The following is a 16,870-nucleotide window of genomic DNA, read 5'->3' as shown; positions in this document are numbered from 1 at the left end:
TCTCGCCATATATTGATTTATATGGATACAGCTTTCTATATTTTTATATATAACATAGGTGTTGATTGCTTCGATGCAATGCCCTTCTTGCACCAGGCATATTGATGCAGTCTCGCTATTGGTTGAAAGACAGAAAGGATCGACCAATAGCATTACATGGAATTTAGGAAAGGTCAGCAATCATAACTATCAGTGGAATATATAAAGCTTCAGACTCAGAGCTTAGCATATACATTTGATTACAGCAGAAAGCATAGCATCGAGTCTCCTTTATCTTGTATAACAAGTTTAGTGTGTCTTCTGAGTGACTTTAAAGGTGTGTGTGAATAAGTAACAGAGAGAAAGATTTGTCTGTCTTTAGCTATTGTATAAGTTTAAAAAGATGTATGTCGTCATAGTGACAGTAAACAAAAGTAACAGCTTATACTGTATTCCCTATATTGCTCACAAAGTTAACGACCAATTTGTATTTCTTATCAAGTAAATTCATGCTAATCATTGTTTATGATAATAATATGCTAACAATATCTTTATTTCCTTGGCAATTTATTACTAGAGATTAAACGTTTGCTATTTTTCTTTTAGATGAACAACGTCCTTCTCCTTCTGGTGGCCGTCGGTCTCTCCTGCTTAATGGCAGCGCAAGCAGTATCCCCATCTGGCGTTTTAGCAGGACTGGGTGCTCTGACGAGCGCCGTAAGTAAGCGGAGGTACCACGGCGCAAGCCATGGTCGCGGCCATGGCCATGGGTATAGAGCCCCTTCCAGACGGTGGCGTCTCCGTTACGGCCGCTCTGTCGAAGCTGCAGCTGAGGAGGATGACTTAATTTTATCCACCGTAGCACAATTAGATCCCAACAGTTGCATCCCCAGGATGCTTTGCGTCCTGCAGGCGAAGGAAGAGTCCAATCGCTCTCCCAAGGAGAGCCTGTTTGTGGAAATCTTCGCCAGTAACACAATGAGTCCATCACCCCATAACGCTGCCTTCGTCTACGCCAAAGATGTCGCCATCAAGACTAGAGACGCCTCAGCCTGCAAGAAGCTGTTCCCCGAATGTCCGTTCCCCGACGTGGAAATGAGCCAACTCCTTGAACTTGCGTGGAGCTGCGACTGCAACTCTGGCGGGAAAGAGTAAAACTCGTAATCACAAACTTATGCCGGCCTTTCATCTCTCTGTGGCCAGTGCCCCCGTCAATGCCGTCCATTTATCTGTCTGGCCAGGGCCATAGACGGGTGAAATGAGACTGCTGTCTCTGAATGTCCGTTGGACGATTATGATTATATGTTCACTAGTGATTCATATTGCAGAGAATTTCCCTAGTCGCAATATGTGTGCAAACATAATTTACAGATATTCTGTGCAAATTTATAAATAATATTTATTTATTTCATGCCTATGAATTTTCAGTATATCAATCCAAAGGCAGATGAAGTTTTATTTCTATACTAAAATGTTGTATATTTATACCTGTATATTACTTGCTATAGTAAAAATGGATGTTAGTCCAATAAAACAAAATATTTCATATCCGTTTTCTCCTATTTCTCCCTTACCATGCTAGTATTACCAAGCAAGCTAGAATGCTTGAAGGACGTCTCTTGTAGATGTATTTAGTGAGGATAACTTTTCTCAGTAAGTCTGTTGAAAGTTTCACTGTTAATCTAAAACGTAAAGTATGTTTCCATGCATATTTTAATGCCTGGCACGACTTCAGATTTGGGAGACGACCCCGTGCTTGATTTATTGCTCTTTGCCACGTCTAACCATACATCAACAAGTATCCTTTGCATTTGGATGAGAGCTCCAGGTCAGATGGTGGCAGGATAGTGTTGGTAAATGAAAGCATATTAAATAACGAAATTGTAAAATTGCATACACACACACACATATATATATACATATATATATATGTATGTGTGTGTATAAATATATACACATATATATATATAAATATATACATAAATGTACGTATATATATATATATATATATATATATATATATATATATATATATATACATATATATATAAACATACATACATATATATATACATACATACATATATATGTATATATATATATATATATATATATATGTGTGTGTGTGTGTGTGTGTGTGTGTGTGTGTGTGTGTGTATTTGTGTATGTATATATGATATTCGTATCTCTCTATCGCATACGTGAAAAACGGAGGAGAGGACAAGCAATCTTAACTGTTGCAATTGTTGCTATTGCTATTTGTGAAGAAGTAACCATTCGCCATGAATATTTTTCTTCATTGCCTTCTCTCTTGTACATTGCAAAGAACACTTCAGATATAATGCTACACATACATATTTATTCATGTATGAAATGGTGTTCGTTTGCCTTCAGATATAGGACCAGTGACGCAAATCTTTAATTGCTACTTGAAATTGAAATGACTTTGTTTACATATAAATTGCAAGGACAAGGACGAGATATTGAAAATGATATCAATCTATTCATATAAGATATAACAAAAATTCTGGTCGATCCTCTCTGTCTTTCGACCAATAGCGAGAAAGCATCAATATGCCTGGTGCAAGAAGGGCATTGCATCGAAGTAATCAACACCTATGTTATATATAACAATATAGAAAGTTGTATCCATATAAAGCATTGTATGACGAGAGACGAACAAAATAGAGATGGTAGGAAGATTCCATAACTTCCCCAACATATTGTTTGATGACAAATGGATTTTTTTTTTTTTTAAGAAGGTCGGTTCGTGATGATGATGATAATGATGCTAGCAATAGCAAGAAGGATAATGAGTAAACATTAGTAATAATGGTGATGTGAAGGATGATAAGATTGATGGAAATGATAATAGCAAAGGTAATATTACTAAGAATAAGTTTTTTCTCCTCTTAAAGTGAGAATAGAATCTACATACTTCCGATGTTAATATGAGACTATAGAGTCTATAAACTTCCGATACATAGAACCTTTCGTAAATATTTCGTTTTCACAACATACTAAGTGTATCTCCTGCCATGAATTTCACTGCTCTTATTCGAAAATTACTGCCGTTTATTCGTTTATGAATCGTTCTTCTCTGCCTTTTATAAGTCGGTGATTTTGCGTGAAATCTGTACGTAAAATGAACATTTCCTCCGCATAGGTGGGCGTGGCTCCCAACCAGTGTGAACATTTAAATGCATTTGTATGTGTCTAATACACAGCGAGTTTTTTTTTTTTTTTTTTTTTTCTTTTCTTTTTTTCTTCTTTTTTTCTTTTTTTTCTATTATCTAGTCTCCCTTTGAGTATGAAAATTATGATCAATCAAACAGTAATACAAAGGTAATATTTCGAAGAGTGATTACTATGAAATCCTCTACTTTGTTTCTCTTCTTGTTTCATAGAAATACGTTTCTATTAAATACTTATGTATGGTGGAACTTTTAAAGAAGCCTATTTCATTGCGCATTTTCTAAAAATGAATTTTATTGTTCAGGTATATATTTTTGAATATGATGACAATTAATTATATCACTGATGAAAATTATACATAAAAGCTTTATCTATTATATGAGAAAAATAAGATTCAACTTATGAAGGAAATTCATCTCTCATTACTTACTGAAGTAGTTATCAGGCTATAATGCTTAGCCTACTTAATTGTTAGATTTACCTATCTTTAATATAGATCTCGCTCCCATTCTGAATTTGTCTGTTTATCATGTTGAATCATGTTATGTTGATTTTGCTCTCATGTCTCTTGTTATCATGGTCGTTACTTTTATGTTGGATATATTTGTTGTCATGTTTAATCTATCATGGTATGATGTTGAACTTATCTTTCATGTTTGGATTGCTTGCTATCATGTTGAATCTGTGTAGTTGTCACATGACGAATATGATTTAAATGTTGCATCTATCCCTTGGATCTAACTTACCGTTAACTTGAATTAAATTAGTATGTTTGATTTGTCTTGCTTCCGCATTGTATCTATCTTGCTGCCACATTGAATCTAAGTACCATTCCGGACCTATCTTAATATCATTTTAAATCTGAAATACGTCTTACTGTGTCACCTTATTTCCCACTTTTATTTGCTTTCTGTCCACTTATTGCGAAGAAATGCAAGAGACACAATGCTGAGCTATATCCTGCAAGCAAATGTGCATGACCCACTTAATGACTCTCCAGCAATACTAAGTAACTGTGACTCACCTTCAGAAGGATATGCATGATTCTATGGCTTTACTTGGAAGAAAGGTTTAAGTTCAGTGGCATGTTTGAAGCTTTGATTATTAGTATGACGTCAGTGGATCTTGCCGAGTGATGGGGCAGTTTAGAGCATGCCCCACGAAGCGTAAAGTTTGGAATGCATTTGAATGAAAAAAAAAGTGGTGGACTAAAGCAGAAGCTGTAATGCGTAAGTATGATAATAAATGCATACTTAATTAAAATGTAAGAAAATGAGAAATATAAATGTGAGAAGGAAAATAAACGATAACCTTAAATACCAATTAAGTATAAAGCAAATTGCAACAAAATTACGAAATAGAATGTGACTTTCGGGAACGACTACCAAAACAGATATAAAAATGTTATGAAGGAGAGATACAAAAAAGCATCCAAAGGAGAGAGAGAGAGAGAGAGAGAGAAGGAGAGTCAGAGAGAGAGGGAGAGAGAAAGAGAGAGAGAGAGAGAGAGAGAGAGAGAAGGAGAAGGAGAGAGAGAGAGAAATGAGGGGGGAGTAATTGAAAAAATAAATATATAATCAAAGCTAACTAACGCTCAACAACAATAATAACAGAAAGGGTTGAAGCCTCACAACGAATTAAGATGCAACGACCGCAAATGCTGTGTCAGGAGTAGGAAGAGAATGGAAGGTTCCCGAATGCCCGGGATTGTACATTCAAACGTTGTACAAGAGAGAACAAATATTTTTCTCAGTACGTAACTTTTCCCGAGAACACCATCCGTTGACGGCTTCAGTTCCACGGAACCATGAACGTAATCCCTTTCTCAGAAGACTCCTTCCTGTCTTACACGTCTAAGAAGTATGAGAAATCGAACGCAGGAAATGGTATTTGAAATTGAAATAGGCAGAAAGAGAGGGGACAGAAATGAAGTTAAAGAATGGAGTTGTTGTCTTACCCCTATGCATCAGAATGTTCCCCATTGTAGAACAACTTTGTCACTTGAGTCATGTTTACGATAGATAAACGAAAAAAAACGGCCGTAATTTTCGAGCAAGAGCAGTGAAATTTATGGCAGGACGTACACTTAGTATGTTGAGAAAACACAAAACGTTTTCAAAAGATTCTATGCATCGGAAGTATATAGATTCTAATCTTATTTTACAGAACTTGTTCTTAGTAATATTACCTTTGTTATTATCATTTCCATTAATCTTATCACCCTACGCCATCATCATTCATATTACCATTATTACTAATATTTACTCATCATTCTTCTTGTTATTGCTAGCATCATTATTATCATCATCACGAATCCAACTTCTGAAAAATGATAAATAAATTAATAAATAAAATTCTATTTGTCATCAAACAATAATATGTTGGGGAAGTTACGGAATCTTCCTACCATCTCAGTTTTGTTCCGTCTCTCGTCATACATTGATCTATATGGATACAGCTTTCTATATTATTGTATTAACATAGGTGTTGATTGCTTTACCACAGAGAACAAAATCAAAAGTATTTTTTTTCCGGGAAGCTCATAGTATTGTTCAAGCCGGAAATAGTTCGAGATAATGAGGTCTGCAGAGTCTGTATTTATTTTCCGCCTGGTCATCCAGCCTTTCATCCTCTATTAGGCTGCGAACAATGGCGTCTCATTTCTTTTAACCCAACACTTGTTGATAAGGCTATGACAACTTCACAAATGTTTATAGTGCCTCTAATATACTTGGTATGATCGTGATGGTGTCTTTGATGGTGATAATGATGTCAGTTTTAAAGCTGACGACACTAGAATGTCACAAATGTGTGTGTGTGTGTGTGTGTGTGCGGGCATATATGTATACATAAATATATATGCATATGTATACATATATATTTGAATATATATATATATGTGTGTGTGTGTGTGTGTGTGTGTGTGTTAGTGTGTGTGTATGTGTGTGCATACACACACACACACACACACACACACACACACACACACACACACATATATATATATATATATATATAATATATATATATATATATATATATATATATATATATACAGTATATGCGTTGTACATTATGTATATGGAACCTACAGTACATGTAAGTTTCTGAGTTGGTTCAATTGTACAAGTAAAAGGGCTGATTCATGTTTTGTTTGTGAATATTGAAAAAAATATATATGATAAAGCATACATAAGTACTGCTCACTATATGTCTCGAATTCAGCTCATGAAGCAATATTGAGAATCGCCATGAACGATGCAAACGACGAAACAATACAGGCCATGTCATTGTATATTACTGTGCATTCAAACTGGTCTTTCTGTTCATGCACACATACATTGGGCCATTCCTTGTTAGTAGGAAGCTATTTTTTTAAGCTTTTTTATAGATGAAACGATTACATATGTATATATATATATATATATATATATATATATATATATATATATATATATATATAAATAAATACATATACATATATTACATACATATATATATATATATGTATATATATATATTTATATATATATACATATATATATATATATATATATATATATATATATATATATATACATATATACATATATATATATGTGTGCGTGTGTGTGTGTGTTTGTATGCGTGTGCATATGTGTGTATATGTATATGCGTGTGTATGTATATATATATATATATATATATATATATATATATATATATATATATATATATATATATATGTATACATATATACATTTATTTATTTATTTATTGGTGATATTGATTCGACTCGGTTCAACCTGGTCATGTATTATCATGCTGTAAGGAGAAAATGTCTCTCTAGATAATAATTCACATTTGCTTACTCAGTGTTGCTAAGGAACGTTGCATTTTGTCGCTTATTTATTTGTTTTACTTATTACAGCAAATAGGTGCTTTATATACAAAAAGGCGTGTTTAGAACACATGATATATTACTCAAAGTGGTCTTTTGGATTAATTCATAACGGAATGTAAACCAGAAGTTGTTATCTTGATAGAAATAAATAAATGTTACATAGTAGATATATATTACATATCATTGCATGCACATTGTAAAGAATATCTAGAAACAAACACCAGCAAGAGATTTTTTCTCTCTCTTCAGTACGACAGCTGAAACTGCAAAGATGTTGCAGTGCAGCGTTTACTCTTCCCCGCCCGAGTTGCAATCACAGCTCCACGTAAGGGCCACAGGTCGGCTTAGTTCCTCGTCGTCGAACGGGCATTCGGGGAAGACCTTCTTGCAGACGGAGGAGTCTCGAGTCTTGCTGGCGACATCTTTGGCGCTGACGAAGGAAGCTTTATAGGGAGTCGGGTTCACTGTGTTACTGGTGAAGATTTCCAAAAGCAACATCTCCTTCAGAGTGCGATCGGATTTGTCTTTCGCCTGCAGGAGGCAAAGCATTTTAGGGATGCAGCCGTTGGGATCCGATTCCCTCGGCGAATAGGATCAGGTCCTCCTCAGCGGCAGATCCAACGGAGCGGCGGAAGCGGGGACGGAACTTTCTCTTAGGGGCTCTATACCCGTGGCCATGGGCACGTCCATGGCCAGCACCGTGGTACCTCCGCTTGCTTGCGGCGCTCGTCAAAGCTCCTAGGCCACCTATAATGCCCAGTGGGGATGCATGCGCTGCCACCAAACAAGAAAGACCAACGGCCATCAGAAGAATCAGGGCGTAGTGCATCTAGAAGGACAGAAGCAAACGTTTATTCGCTAAATGCAGTAAATTGTGACGGGATTCAGGAAATATTGTGCAGATTATTTTCAGAAGCAAAGGTAAAGTAATTCTACATGGCAAGATTGATCAATAAGTTTTATGGCCTTTGTAAGGTGAAGTAGAATGTTAGAGGTTACTTGAAAAAAAAAAAAATGCATCACCAGCTAAATGATATATCATTGATGTTAGGCAGCTAAAGAATATGCTGTGTCAACGAATTAAAAGTGATATATTAATATCTTAACATATGGTAAACTATATGTAACTGACAAATTTTTATGTCAGCTCGTCACATTTTCACACACACCTCGTAAGTCACTTAAAGGCGACCGAACTTGCTAGAAAAGGCACAATTTATCCTATAAGCAAAGCCCAGTTCACTTCCTTCAGATTTGTGGAATTAAGTTCATGCGAAGTTCTAAGGCCTTATATATACCTGTGACAGTTATTGTTGCTAACCTTTCTAATGTTTCCTGTGTTGCTATTGGTCAGCCCTTTCGATTCCCGACCAATAGCGACACAGCGCTTACTACGCCCTGTGTAAGAAGGACGCTCTTAATACTACCGTTGAATTTGAATGAAAATGAACAAAGGAAAGGAAAGAATAGACTTGAGGTAAATTCCATAATAGATAAAGGATAAATTCGCATTTGTTTACTGTTTGCAACCACAGAATATAGAGGCGAGATTATACGAAAGAGGAAGAAACACAATTAAAAAGTTTACACAACATCCTGTTAAAAAAAAAAATAGAACAACAGCAATAATGATAATTATGATAATGATGATGATAATAATAATAATAATAATAATAATCGCAAAAGGAAAGAAAGGAAGAAAGAAGCAACCAAAGTGAATGCATCCTTGCAAATCGTTAGAATGCGACTAAAGTAATAACAACATGTGTGAGCGAATTCACTGTCCGTAGAGTTCAATGGAATCGTTATTAGATGTGTTGACTCGAAAAGGTAGATTCGTAATAAAAAATATTGATGTAGATGATGATAATAATAAGAGTAATGATCATGTTTATGGTGGTGGTCGATAATGATAAAAAAAGGTAATTACTAGGATTTATTACGTTATCATTTTTATCTCTTCTAATACTCCCTGAACTTTTTAAAAATCCAATTATGTTGACTAATCGCATTTTATTTAGAATGAGTGTTTATGATTGTAATCATTATTCAAATAAATCAGTAACTGGAAAAGGTTATTTTCTTGCTTATTTTCTCAAATGGGAAAATGCAATATAATGCTGAATCTTCCTAGAAATTAAATATACATATGATTACAATCACATTGGTCCAGTTTTGTTGTCTTGGTGTATCCATCTTCAATATCTTTTTGGACTTATGTTATTCATAGACTGAATCATGTTGAATCTATCATGTATGCTGAACATGACCCAGGGTCGGCTGCCGTTGACTTCATTCAAAGTGACTCTTCCTCAGTACATTTCCTGACCCACTTCTGAGTTTTCGCTGAGAAACTTCCATTGTGGCTGCGATCTTTCTTGTGGCTTGCCGTGGCCTAGCCTAACCTATTCAAAACTAGCCTAACTTTACCTAACCTAATCTCATCTAACCTACCATAACCTAACTTGACCTTAACCATAACCATAATCTAACTTAATCTCATCTAACCTACCATAACCTAACCTACCATAACCTAACCTACCATAACTGAGACCTAACCATAACCTAACTTAACGTAACCTTAACATAACCTAACATTACTCTTCCCATGGCCATTATTGAAGAGAAACTCGACCATTAGGAGATACTGATTCTAACATGTGGTAAACTTTTTCTTGATTTAGTAGTTATAAGACGATGCCGAAAAGAACTTCTTAGTTTCATTTTTCACATATATTTCAAGAGATTGCTGTATATTTCACAATTATATAAAATAGACAGCATACAAACATTCAGGCAGCAATATGTCATATGTCAGTCATATGAGTATCTATCAGTAAGAACTAACCCATGATTCAAATAAATAAAGAGGAATATTAAGGAATAAGCGAACACAAACCTGCAACGTCTGTAAGAATATGAAAGTAACAAACAAATACATGCACATTGTCAGATATTACAAGTATAACCCTTAATACCATGTATCTCATATTGCACTATGTAATAATATTTTATTTTGTCTTTTGGTCAGTAAGTGTTGTTTCCCAATTTCTGCCTAGGAATCAAAAGAAAAGACTATTATTCCCTTCAAACTTTGCTTATGTGACCGTCATCCATCGCTCGAGTGCCACACTGCCCTGAGCTCCCCTTACCCAATCCGCCAAAGAGAGAACAGCCGTCTCCAGAAAAAGAGCAGCCAATCAGAAGAGGATGAAGTCGTTAATCCAGAGGCGAAGCAGAGGAGAGAAACCCACACTTTCCCCAACCAAAAAGACCTCGACGACTTGATCAGAGATCTTGTTTTCACAAAGTTCAATGCCGAGTTTTTGAAGGCGAGACTCAGGTAGTAGAGTTTGTTAGGTGAAGGTGTGCATATCCTAGATCTAAGGAAGCGTCTGAAGTCTTTTTCACCCGTCAAGAAGCTTTGTTTCTGTTACAATGGCACTGGTAAGTTTCAGAAATCCTATTCTGGTCACAAAAGTAAAACCTGAAGGAAATATTAGCCTCTTCACATACTTTCTAAGCGTTATCAATAAGGAAATAACAGTTGCTACACAAGGATGAAAAATTGTGTTCCATAGCGTTATCCTTTCCATTACCCTTAAGGGTAAAGGAGTATCAACATTATTTCTATGTTTATCCAATCATAGAAAAACAATCTTACATGGCTGATGTATACCATTGCCGTGCTGGTTCTTGTATTCACATAGTCAACATGGCTGCGATGGAGCTCCCCATATCCCACCCTCCAAGAAACCCATTCGAGGGCTACTAGAATGAGAAAAGTTCCAGTCAGACAAGTTCCAAATGCATGCAGAGTTCCAGATGGATATTTTACATGCAATCATGAAAACAAAAACAACCAATCTGAGCTACCCATGTTATTTCTCTTCATTTCACATTCACTCTCTAACTTATACTAACCTTAAATCCCAAAGTCAGTCAAGTTAATACACTTGTAAGAATCCATCGTCAGGAATTTTGATGATATATTTCCCTCCTCTTAGAACCTGGGGTCCTACCTATACACTCAGGAAGATTCTGACCGCGAAAAACTTTGCCCTGCTACATATACAAATGTTCTTATGTGTCGCATATTATGACATTATGATTCTGGACTATCTAAGTTTTCTTAATCTTACCTTCTCGGTTTTAGTGATTATATACATTTATTTTTGTTTTTGGTTGTTGTTTTTCTAGCATGTTTTTCCCACTGCTTTAAGTCATATATTCACCCGGTTCCATGTATTTACATTGTACTCAAACCACTAAATAGATAAATGATAGTTTGCTAAGAGAACCGTACCTTAAATAGTAAAGAAGAAACTCAAGATTACGACATTAGCCTCCGGTTACAGAACTCGTTTTTCAACAACGCATTAATATGGATGCCACGCAATCACAGGGGAAGAGGGGGGCGGGGGCGGGGGGCTGGGTGCGAGGAAGACCTGATATATGCATAATTTCCTGACGTTGCTCCAATGACGTAATCAACTATTGATGATGATGATGATATATTTTATGGTGATGGTTTCCTTAATGGTGTTGATATTTTTTTATGTTGCTATTGATATGACGGCTGGTGGTGGTATCGTTTATAGTGACGGTGTTGATATATTTGATGGTGTTGACCAACGTAATGGTGTATTGTTCCTGATATTATTGTTTTATGGTGTTCATATTATTCCTAATTTTATTGTTTTATAGTGTTCATATTTTTCCTGATATTATTGTTTTATGGTGTTCATTTGTTCTTGATATTTCTGTTTTCAATCAGACTTGATTTACTATTTCTACATTTTTATGCTTCCTCCTATTTTCCTGGCCTATTTTTGTTCCTATTATTTTTATCAATTTCTCAAATCATCAGTTTTGCTTTTTCTTCATTTCTTTATCAGTCTGTCATCCTATAGGCAAGCAATTTTATGTTTTGTGTTTGTATCTCTCACCTCATTTGCAGAAAGAAAGACACATGCATGCATATATTTAGATTAATAGATATAGATATACACACATATGCATATAGATATACATATATATTTGTGTGTGTGTGTGTGTGTGTACTGCGTGTATGTGCGTGTGTGTGTAGTTGTGTGTGTGTATGTGTGTGTACTGCGTGTATGTGCGTGTGTGTGTGTTGTAAATTATCTAAAGTAACTAAACTATACTTTCATTAAACATAGTATCTGTAGGCTACTGACTTAAGTCATTCGCACATGCAAATGACAATTCCATTTGATTCGTCCTTGTTGAAATCAGAAGAAGAAAAATAAAACGAAAACATATGATACAACCTGTTATGTACGTACTACCCATGATAAATCAGGAATTCAGATCATGCAACAATATTTTGAATCGCCATGTAAGGTATACTCTGGTATGTCATATTTTTTGTTAAGTACTTTTTCTTTTAGACGTTTATCATAAACACAAAGAAGGAAGCTTTTTTCGCAGTAGTTTAAAATATGTATATAAATGGAAGGAAAAGAAAAGGTACTGAATGATATAAAAAAAATAACTCGATCCTGTTTAACGGAGTCATGGATGCTACATAGGGAGTACACCTTTACATAGTTTGCGCGTTCTCACCCATTGTTGTTAAGGAATGTTGCTTGTTGCCGTTCATTTAGGTTTTAGGTTTCATATGTGCTATGATTCGTGTCCAGAATATATGGTCTGATAATAATGTGCAGATTTCGATACTACCAAGAAATTATGGATCATATGTACGAGATCTGGGGGTGATATACGTATTCATGCTATCATGCCATTGTGGTATTTAAGAAAAAATGATCATTTTAGACAATTTAATATGGAATATAACCTTAAATCGTAGTCTTGATAGCAATAAATAAATGTTACATAGTAAACGTATGGTACATAATATGAATATATGCATATTACATATGTTGAACACAGAATATCTGTAAACAATATACAAACACCAGCAAGTGATGCTTTTCTCTGTGAACAACACGACTTACTGATGAACAATCATAAAAAAGATGCTGCAGTGCAATCTCTACTCTTCCCCGCCCGAGTTGCAATCACAGCTCCACGCAAGGTCCACGATCTCTCTCAGTTCCTCTTCGTCGAACGGGCATTCGGGGAAGACCTTCCGGCAGACGGAGGAGTCTCGAGTCTTGGTGGCGACATCTTTGGCGTAGACGAAGGCAGCATTAGAGGGTGTTGGGTTCACGGTATTGCTGGTGAAAATGTCCAAGAGCAAGTTCTCCTTCAGAGTGCGATCGGATTCATCCTTCGCCTGCAGGAGGCAAAGTATCTTGGGAATGCAGCCGCTGGGATCCATTTGTCCCACAGCAGATAAAATCAGGTCGTCATCTTCCTCAAGAGCAGCAGCAGCTACGACGGAACGGCGGAAGCGGGGACGGGACTTTCTGGGAGGGGCCCTGTACCCATGGCCATGGGCACGTCCATGGCCAGCTCCGTGGTACCTGCGCTTCTTTGCGGCGCTCGTCAAAGCTCCTATGCCCGCTAGAACACCAAATGGGGAAGCTGCTTGCGCTGCCATCAAGCAGGAGAGGACAACGGCCACTAGTAGGATCAGAGCGGTATTCATCTAAAAAAAAGAAAGACATTTTTGTTTTTACTCTCTAGCTCTAGTACATTGCAACGGAAATCTGGAAATACTAAGCAAATTCTTACCAAAAGCAATGAGAATGTTATTTTACAAGGTAAGCAATAAAGACTGATGATAAAGATTTCTGAGTATTATAAAACGCTAACGTTAGATGTTACTTGATTTAATAAAAAATAAATAAATGAACTAAAATAAAACAAAAAACTATGTGCATTTGCCAAAGTGTAACAAAGCGTTCAGCCAACTGTTCACAAATCCACATACACACACACGCACCTTGTATCACTCAGAAGATATTAGACTTGATAGAAGATACAGGTGACTTCAACGTTCAACTTCAACCTGTAAGCAAATGTGTATGCTAAGGCTCGGTTGCAAGGCTTTATATATACCTGTGACTGTTATTGTTGCTAACCTCTCTAAAGTTTTCTAGATTACCATTGGTCGACACTTTCGACTCTCCGCCAATAGAGAGACGGCAACTAGTACGTTCAGTGCAGAAAGGACATGGCGTGAAGCATGAATCCACACATCTTTTGAATTTTAATTAGGATGAGAGAGAAAAGTTAGAATGAATATCAAATACATCATCGAGATAAAACGAAACTGCGTAATTGTACAGAGTTGGTTGTAATGGGAAATGGATATGAGAGTAGACGAATAAAGAAGAAATGAAATTGCATCCACAACATCCTGCTTAACTTATCTTCAACGTCTAATATCGCAAAAGGACAAAGAATATTATTAAGATGTATTCTCTCCCATCAACTTCATTGGTTTTATGAAATCACACCCATGGTAACTACTCAAGTATGATTACCAAAAAGTGTTTTAATCATTATCATTCTAATGAATTTAAGTGTAACTGAGAAAAGGTCATTTCCTTATTCATTCTCTCTAAAATAATACTGATTCTTACATCAAAAGTATAAATTCATATACTGATTGATTTTATAGATGACTAATTGCTGTCAAATATTTTTCTCTCTCTGTTGTGTAGCAGTACGACCCGTATAAGGAGGAGCAGGTGGAGGGTGAGGGAGAGGAGGAGGAGGAGGTAGAGAGGGAGAGGTGGAGGAGGGGCAGGTTGAGGTAGAGGGGTAGGGAGCGGGAGAAGGGGAGGAGAAGGAGGAGGAGGGGCAGGTTAAGGAAGAGGGGTAGGAGGAGGAGGAGAGGTAGGGAGAGGGAGAGGAGGAGGAGGAAGAAGGGGAGGGAGAGGAGGAGGAGGGGAGGGGAAGGGAGAGGAGGAGCAGGCTGAGGAAGAGGGGTAGGAGGAGGAGGAGGGGTAGGGAGAGGAGGAGGAGGAGGGGGAGGGGAAGGAAGAGGAGGAGCAGGAGAGGGAGGGAAAGAAAAAAGGAGCTTTCGTTATTAAAATATACCTACGTGAAGAATGCATTATCCTACAAAGTCCTAAATCGGTTGCAGGATCCTGAATGTGAAAGTAGAAGACCTGTCTTACCTCGCCTGTTAGCAATTACCTCACTCAATTTGATACAACTGATAAGAAAAAAAAAAAAAAATTATTTCTTAGATATGCAACATTGACAAAATATATAGTATACACCCTCATCCGTCTCTTTGGTAATGTATATCAAGTGGTCATACACTTAAGTGGGGGGGATGGGGGTCTAATAATCATTATTTCGGTAGAATCATAAAATATCTAACGCATCCTCGTGCGCTCGTGGAAAATATGGAAATCCAGATTATGAAACGTTTTGGTTTGTATTTTAAGAGTCTGCGAATTCCCGAAGGGCGTCTGGTTGGGGCAGGTTATTTACAACAACAACAATACAAAGAGAAAGTGGAGAATCGCGATTCTCGAAAGAGAAGAAGAGGGTCGGTAATAGATGGCAGCTAGCTACCTAAAAGGAAGTATTAGTGGAAGATTAAGAGATGGGTGGAGGGGCGTAACCCCTTGCTTGTTAGGTTCTCTATCAGTTTTGGTCAAGGCTTGCTACGAGCTGTAAGTTAGCTACAGGCGTTGGCACTGCCACATTACAACAACATATCAGTCAGGTCTCAGTCACCACACAGAGACTACAAACAAAAAAAACTAATGAGATGGGAAAAAAAGACACAGAAAAACATATAAACATATATTAAAGGTCTCTTTTAAGTCGTTATTGTATAGTTTGTGTTAAACACAATCTATTTTCCCAAGGTCGTACACCTTCATGCATGATTGTGCATGATCACATCTATTGGCTTATTAAATGTACCATTGACCAGTATGTCCGTTTTAAGAATAACAATAATAAATTAGTAGCATACACACGCACATGAACACATATCTGCGCATGTATACACACACACACACACACATACACACACACATACACACACATACACACACACACGCACACGCATATACACACACACGCACACACCGGATATCCTAATATCTTACAAGAGGTCATGACAATAATAAAACGCTTGTCGCTCGTTCAACATTTTAATATGAAATGTAAAACAACATAAAACATACATTTGGGGGAATACACATAACGTTCACGCTGTAAACAAAGATAGCCTAAAAGTCGCCAAAGAAATTAGCCAGAGAGGATTAATTAACCTCATCTGGTTAACAGAACAGTCTTCTTTTCTTTTCTTTCTTTCTTTAGGTAAATCAGGTCGTAATTCATCTCCTCTGCCAATGGGACTCATCTGACTCACTTCCTTGGCCGACCAGAGTCATCTCCTCAGCTCCTTGGCTTATTATCTGCCTCCCAAGAAGTCATCGGTGACGTAGGGTCGTCGACGGTTCGCCCTGAAGCGCTGGTTTCTGCTGAAGAACTGTGGATAAAAGAGGAAAAGAAAAGTGTTATGGAGGGAAGTCACTCATGTGTTGACAGGTACGTGGAAGATCTTTTAGTTTCGCGTATTCTATCTTGATGTGTCTTACTGTTATCATCTTGTTGTTAAGTCCTGGTGATTTTGGTGATTGGTTGTTGTTATTTATGACTATCGCATAAGCAATAAACTATATCTGGTCTAGAAATGACTCACGTAAACTAGTCTCTAACTACATAACAAGCCTACATTTCAAGATGAGCTAAGTCATCAGTAAACGAGAACAAATAACTAAAGTGATTTTCCTTTTCGTAATAAAAAAAAGATACAGATTACGTAAAGAAAAGAATATACATACCGGTCGGATAAAGAAATTCCGAGATCCTTCGTTTCTCACTTCCCGGAACTGAGGAAGCGCG

At 36.8% G+C, this 16,870-nt stretch overlaps 3 protein-coding genes and 1 pseudogene across 4 annotated transcripts in view; 1 reads left to right on the top strand and 3 right to left on the bottom strand.

The window, feature by feature from the left end:
* Positions 1-227: 227 nt before the first annotated feature.
* LOC147472331 (uncharacterized) lies at positions 228-1,525 on the top strand. The gene is made up of 2 exons (XM_086550747.1): positions 228-316; positions 586-1,525. The coding sequence occupies exon 2, from the start codon at positions 586-588 to the stop codon at positions 1,132-1,134; it is 549 nt and encodes a 182-aa protein (XP_086406873.1). The 5' UTR covers positions 228-316; the 3' UTR covers positions 1,135-1,525.
* A 5,563-nt stretch (positions 1,526-7,088) lies between these two features.
* LOC147472330 (uncharacterized) lies at positions 7,089-8,607 on the bottom strand (annotated as a pseudogene). The gene is made up of 2 exons (XR_015191653.1): positions 8,227-8,607; positions 7,089-7,886 (listed from the first exon to the last, which is right to left on the bottom strand). The product of XR_015191653.1 is annotated as an uncharacterized LOC147472330 (transcript).
* A 4,243-nt stretch (positions 8,608-12,850) lies between these two features.
* LOC122268129 (uncharacterized) lies at positions 12,851-14,032 on the bottom strand. The gene is made up of 2 exons (XM_043038400.2): positions 13,935-14,032; positions 12,851-13,637 (listed from the first exon to the last, which is right to left on the bottom strand). Exon 2 carries the CDS (start codon positions 13,635-13,637, stop codon positions 13,080-13,082), a length of 558 nt encoding a protein of 185 aa, XP_042894334.1. The 5' UTR covers positions 13,935-14,032; the 3' UTR covers positions 12,851-13,079.
* A 2,222-nt stretch (positions 14,033-16,254) lies between these two features.
* The window catches only part of LOC122268130 (uncharacterized), a 1,323-nt gene continuing 707 nt past the window's right edge, over positions 16,255-16,870 (bottom strand). The window contains exons 2-3 of the mRNA XM_086544308.1: positions 16,810-16,870; positions 16,255-16,454 (exon numbers count right to left, since the gene is read on the bottom strand). The exon at positions 16,810-16,870 is cut by the window's right edge and continues 53 nt beyond it. Coding sequence (XP_086400434.1) covers positions 16,377-16,454; positions 16,810-16,870 — 139 coding nt within the window. The 3' untranslated portion in view covers positions 16,255-16,376. The remainder of the gene's footprint in view (positions 16,455-16,809) is intronic.

Source organism: Penaeus japonicus, unplaced genomic scaffold, assembly GCF_977035675.1.
Source record: "Penaeus japonicus unplaced genomic scaffold, GWHDUDI00000001_assembly GWHDUDI00000002, whole genome shotgun sequence".
Taxonomy (NCBI): Eukaryota; Metazoa; Arthropoda; class Malacostraca; order Decapoda; family Penaeidae; genus Penaeus; species Penaeus japonicus.
Note: the sequence above shows the minus strand (reverse complement) of the source record. Positions and strands in the feature narration are given on the sequence as shown.